Here is a 6,103-nt window from a genome sequence, read left to right on the forward strand (position 1 = left end):
AAAAAAAAAAAATCATCTATGGGATGGCAGGCAACTTCTTAAGATATTTGCCTAGCCAGTAAAACCACGTTTAGAAGATTATGTATATTTTACCACAGTAGTTTTTAAAAAAGGTATTAACACTGAAAATGTTTATGACGTTTGCCTTAAGTAAAAATAAACCAGAATATAAAATTTTGTATACAAAGGAAGTACAATTATTTTAAAATGTAAACGAAGAACACAAGACAAGAAGAAATAACAAAATGTTAATAGTGGCTCTCTTCCCCAGAACTGTCAGAGACTCTTGTCTCTCCGTCCACATTTCAAATCCCTCTGCTTCGTAAACGTCTAATGAGTATGAACTTTAAAAAAAAAAAAAAAAAAAAGAGGGGTGCCTGGGTGGCTCAGATGGTTAAGCATCTGCCTTCGGCTCAGGTCATGATTCCGGGGTCCTGGGATCGAGCCCCACGTTGGGCTCCTGGCTCAGCGGGGAGCCTGCTTCTCCCTCTCCCTCTGTCTCCCCCCCTGCTCATGCTCTCTCTCTCTCTGTATCTCTGTATCTTTGTGTTTCAAATGAATAAATAAAATCTTTAAAAAAAAAAAAAGTACATAAATGAATGTGTCCCTAAAAACCCAACCTTGCTCTGCAACTAATTTAGTTTTGACAATAAGAACGCAATGGAGATTCTTGTGCAAGGGATCGGCGTGGGAAATGCAGTATTTTACAAAGATCCATTTGTTGGTGGGACCCAGGACGGTTAATGAAGAAAGGATTGACCCTGAGTTATTTCCTGGCTTCTTCACTAACTAGATAGATAGAGCTCTCCGGCCCTGGATAAATTGCCAGAAATCTCCCGGCCTCACTTCACCCAAGCACAGAATAATTTCTCCTTTGCTGGGTCGCAGTGAGGATCAAAGCTAATGCACAGGAGGCCCCCCAAGGGCAGCCAATAGAGATACTGGCTATTGATATGTGGGCTCCCTACAAGACAGGGTGAAGCCCAGGGCTACGGGGGCGAGGCCAGGGGTCCCTGAGCTCCAGCAGTCTGCTTCCTCATACTACTTCCTGACTTCACACGGGAGCTACTTTCTCAAACCACGAAAACCCAAGGAGGCAGAAACCCCTGCAAGCAATGGGAGGCTATGCTGTCCCACAAGGTTAGTATGGGGACAGGCACGGCACAAATCCTGTAATAACGGCCTTGAATTAATCATTCTCATCACAATGGGAACATCTGTGTATTCAAAACAAGGTGTTCACAAATGGGGGGGTTAATGCCTTATACTCCGTACACATATCCAGAGTCTAACCAACACCACTCTCACGCAGCCTCCCTCTCTTATTCCCCTTCACACAAACACAGAACCGGTCCGAATGCATTCTCAAGAACACCTATCCAGAGCACGGAATTTAAGATGGCAGCCTGTCTCCTGTCCCCAGTCCCCCCTTAGTGTACCTGCAACTCCATTTGTCTCCTCTGCTCATCACCCTCTAAGATGATGTAATTACTTGTTTACTTTATGACTGTCTCTTCCCTCCTGCTGGAATGTCAGCTCCATGAGGGGCAGGGACATTTCCCTTCATTTCTGTTTGCTTTAGTCATGGCTTCTCCCAAGGGCACCTAGAACAGTATCTGGTACGCGGTGAATGCGCAGCGCGGACGTGTTTGAGTGAAGACAGCTGATACTCGTTCTACAGTCTACACTCTAGCGTCCCTGGCTCTGCTCGAGCTGGGGGAGGCCGCATGGGGCGTATCCAGGGGTGCCTGGCTTGGTTGAAGGTGAGCTCTAGCTCCACCTCTGCTTCTCTGGGGAGTGTCTTTCCCAGCCTCACCACCACAGTGGGGTCACCCCCTTCTCTGATCCCCTCTGTAATATCCATGATACGTTTTACTTTACCTGGACCACAGGATCTGTGTCTATATACTGTCTGGAATTACAAGGACTATTTCATGCGCATATTACCTTATCCCCAGATCGGACTGTTAGTTCTGGGAGGACAAAGACGGCGTCTTGTTTTATTTTTTAGTAGAGCATCTGGCACATTGGCTTGGCCGGAGGTACTCAGTAAATCCGTGTTAATGACAGTGGATAAAGTTTTATTTCATTTCATTTCAACTGATGCGATAGATAACCCACAAAAAGTACATGGCACAGTATCCGGTACACGGAAGCAGCTGGTGAATGCTGGCTATTTGTATTAACACTTGTATCCAAACGAATTAACCACTAGCATGGTGCCCGACACACAACCTGTCGCAGAATAAATTTCACTGAACAAACAAATTTTGAAAGTTTGAAATTTGAGGTCATTTGCTGGATATCTTTATAAACAGCATCTTATTTCCTCGGTCATGGCTCCATGTATTAACGAAATAATAATTGATGCATTTATCAGAAGGGCAATGTCCCCTGGGGTAATTAATTGTGGGCTACTTTGGCTTGATTCAACATAAGCTCTTGTCTTTTCATTGGCAAAGAAATCAGCTGTTGTGATTCCAACTGCTCATTTTGACGGTAAGATAAAATTCTTTCACCAAGAGTTACTTTGGGAATATTGCATCGTCACCGGCTTGAAGCAGACCTCCCTGTGGTGGTGGGTCTTTCTCCACCCCGACCCCCGTGGAGTCTGGAACTTACTTGATGGGTTTGTAGCTGGGGCTTTTGCAGAAGACCAGCAATCCGGCTCCGGAACCCACCAACAAACCCCCCATCTTCAGGCACTTGATGGCGGACACTCCCTAAGGGGGAGGAACAGCGTTGAGAAAAGGCCAAATGGTTTCATCGTTAAGAACAGGTGTGTGAAAAAAAAAGAAAAAAAAAAAAAGAACAGGCGTGTGAGCTGATGAGCTGGGTATAGGGCATGGCCATGCCTGGACGAAATGCAGGAAGGCATTACCTGTGATGTACCCCAAGGCTGTCCACCAGGGCTCAGTGCCAGCAATGGGCTCACGTGCCGGAAGTCACCCCCCGGGGCCTGCAAGGTGCAAGCACGCTTCACCAAACTTCCTCCCTTTACAACCACCTGTGCATTGTAACTGTATTAGAAATTAACACTATCTATCGGCTCAAATGAAGTTAGAGCAGAAGACAGAGAGAGGCACAGGCAACATTATTTCCTCAGTGCCTACTGTTTAAGCCAGAACATAATTCTTTTTTTTTTTCAAAGATCTTATTTATTTATTTGAGACACACAGAGAGAGAGAGGGCACAAGCAGGGAGGAAGGGCAGAGGGAGAGGGAGAAGCAGACTCCCCACTGAGCGGGGAGCCAGATGTGGGGCTCGATCCCAGGACCCTGAGATCATGACCTGAGCCGAAGGCAGATGCTTAACCAACTGAGCCACCCAGGTGCCCCAGAACATAATTCTTATACTACAAAGAGATCATAGTTGACATCCCAAGAAAGGACAAAGAGCCCTTATTGTTTGGTGACTGTAGTTCCTGAGCTAAAGCATGCGGTATATAGTCTTGCGAGTAATAGACATAGTTAAATTCAAAGCCATCTTCAAAGTTTGGGGACACATGATGGTCATTTTATAGCATCCACTATGAAATTCTAATTTAATTTAATTATTTTATTTTTAAGTTCTAATTTTAAAATGTGCATGGCCAATATTTCATCTTAAAGTTTTCAACAATAATACAGCTAATGGGGTACCTGCGTGGCTCAGTGGGTTAAGCATCTGCCTTGGGCTCAGGTCATGATCCCGGGGGCCTGTGTACTGTTTTTAATATTAGTATTGTGACCATCAGCATCTTTGTCTTCATATTAGTGCTGTATGCCTACCAGGTCCATTTGAAGCCATTCCAATCCTTCTACCCTTCTAACCAGAGAGCGACCATTTAAGTAGAGTTTCAAAACGGGTAACTGCCCAAGATCACATAATATTCCAACCAAATGTCTTCAGTGATACCTCCTATCCCTTCATCCCATAAGAATTATTTTCTTTCCGGGCGCCTGGGTGGCTCAGTTGGTTAAGCGACTGCCTTCGGCTCAGGTCATGATCGTGGAGTCCCGGGATCGAGTCCCGCATCGGGCTCCTTGCTCAGCGAGGAGTCTGCTTCTCCCTCTGACCCTCCCCCCCTCATGCTCTCTCTCTCTCTCTCATTCTCTCTCTCTCAAATAAATAAATAAAATCTTTAAAAAAAAAAAAAAGAATTATTTTCTTTCCACGGGTATAAGAGGCATCTTGGAACCACCACTTTGTGGAATTTGCCATCCAACCCAAATGCCTCCATGGTTAGGACTTAGAGCATCCACAGTCCCGCAATCAATGGCACTGAAGTACCCAAAGCTTGAGGAACACTAAGACGGCCAGAATCTTTTTTTGGGGAAAGGCACTTAGATCCCAAGTGCTGGAGGGGGAGGGTGCCAAAAATATCCAGATCGGTATTTTTCCATAGTGTTTCATGGAGCCCTTTGGAAGGATCTCAGGAGTTGGAGACGGCAGGGCTCTGAGTCTTGCCCTCCTTCAACTGATCTGCTTTGCTTTTATCTGTTTCATATCCTGGAATCCCCCTCCTAAAAATAACTTGGACTACACCTCAACCTCCTGTGGGATTATTTCTAAACCCTTCTCTACCCATACTATAGCGTTCCCTCATTCTTATGCATGCCCTTAAAAGTTTGAGCATTTAATGATTGCATGATTAAGAAAACTCTAACATCTTCCCTGGGCATGCGGTGCAAGATTTCACGTCTTCTTGGGAATATCAGCTAAGTGGGAAGGCATTGAAGCTGAGAACCATCTGTTCTATTATCAGACATGAGACAGGCGGGTGCAGAATCTACCACAAGCTCTCAAATTCAAATTCAAAGGTTAGTGGAAACAGCCCTTGTAACTTTCTGGGGGTCCTGGAAATAGCAGCACTTATTCCACAAGATGATCCTCTGATTGTAGGCTTTTTATTTTGGCTTAAATACCGAGGTCTTTCTGGACTTTTAACCAGAATTGTTAGGAACTCTGCAAATAGAAAACAATCCACAATGTCTAGGTCTTGCTTATGACTTTCAGTGCTGGCTGGGGCTAGAATCTAAGATCTAGTTATCAGATTAGGACAAAAATGACATACCTCTGTATGTATATTTATGGCCCTGTGCTTGGAAGACGTAAAAAACGTGTGGTCTGATTCCCTAAGTGGGGACCCCAAGGAATACGGCATATAAACCAGAGAGGAGGGCTCAGACAATAATAAGTCAGTGCACCTTGCAAATTTCGGTGTGGCCTTGGACACAACATACCCTTTGTCTTTTTTCCACAGACTCTTCACACAGGTCCATGCTGCAGTGGAGGGAAGAAATCGCCAGAAGCGAGCAGGGCAGGACAGAAGTTGGCGGTCTCTACTCACCAGACTGAACTTGTCCTTCACGGGCCCAGTGTCTGCTAGCAGTTTGGTCATTGGGTTCATTTTCAGAATGTCTCCAGTTGTGGTGCCGAGGTAGAAAAAGCTATCGTCGTCGGCCATCTGGGGATCAGAGAGGAAAAGAGGCCCAGAGACCTGTGTTTTCTCAGGGATGCCCATGAGCCCCGATCAGGGGTGGGAAAGACTTTCTCTGAGGCCCAAGGAAGACCTACAAATGTGCTCGTGACGACTTTAATTTCCTTAGACTCTAAGATGGGTACGAACAGCTCGGAGTGGGGCGCAGAATCAGGGCCAAACTCAGAACTGGAGGAAATGTGAGACTCCCACTAGCCTGTGCATTTCGCTGGAAGACTCTTTGTGTCTGATGTTAGATCCGCATGCATAGATAACCTGCCAGTCCCGTTCTGGAGACACCTCCGAAGGGTGCCTAGGATGAATTCTTTTTTTTTTTTTTTGAAGATTTTATTTATTTATTTGAGAGAGAGAGAATGAGAGAGAGCACATGAGAGTGGGGAGGGTCAGAGGGAGAAGCAGACTCCCCGCCGAGCAGGGAGCCCGATGCGGGACTCGATCCAGGGACTCCAGGATCATGACCCGAGCCGAAGGCAGTCGCTTAACCAACTGAGCCACCCAGGCGCCCCTAGGATGAATTCTTCAAACAGAATAGGTGTTTGCTTTATCTCATACTTTCCAAGTCTATCTGCGTAAAACAATGATGTGTTAGATAAGAGAAACAAGTCAGTGGAGGATGGAGTT

At 45.6% G+C, this 6,103-nt stretch overlaps 1 protein-coding gene across 1 annotated transcript in view; it reads right to left on the minus strand.

The window, feature by feature from the left end:
* CFAP52 (cilia and flagella associated protein 52) overlaps window positions 1-6,103 on the minus strand; it is a 43,064-nt gene that overhangs the window by 19,428 nt on the left and 17,533 nt on the right. Inside the window, exons 6-7 of the mRNA XM_006746170.3 lie at window positions 5,333-5,449; window positions 2,623-2,723 (exon numbers count right to left, since the gene is read on the minus strand). Of these exons, the coding sequence (XP_006746233.2) occupies window positions 2,623-2,723; window positions 5,333-5,449 (218 nt within the window). The remainder of the gene's footprint in view (window positions 1-2,622; window positions 2,724-5,332; window positions 5,450-6,103) is intronic.

This window comes from Leptonychotes weddellii, chromosome 15 (assembly GCF_054177405.1).
Source record: "Leptonychotes weddellii isolate Sample4059 chromosome 15, ASM5417740v2, whole genome shotgun sequence".
NCBI classification, from domain to species: Eukaryota; Metazoa; Chordata; class Mammalia; order Carnivora; family Phocidae; genus Leptonychotes; species Leptonychotes weddellii.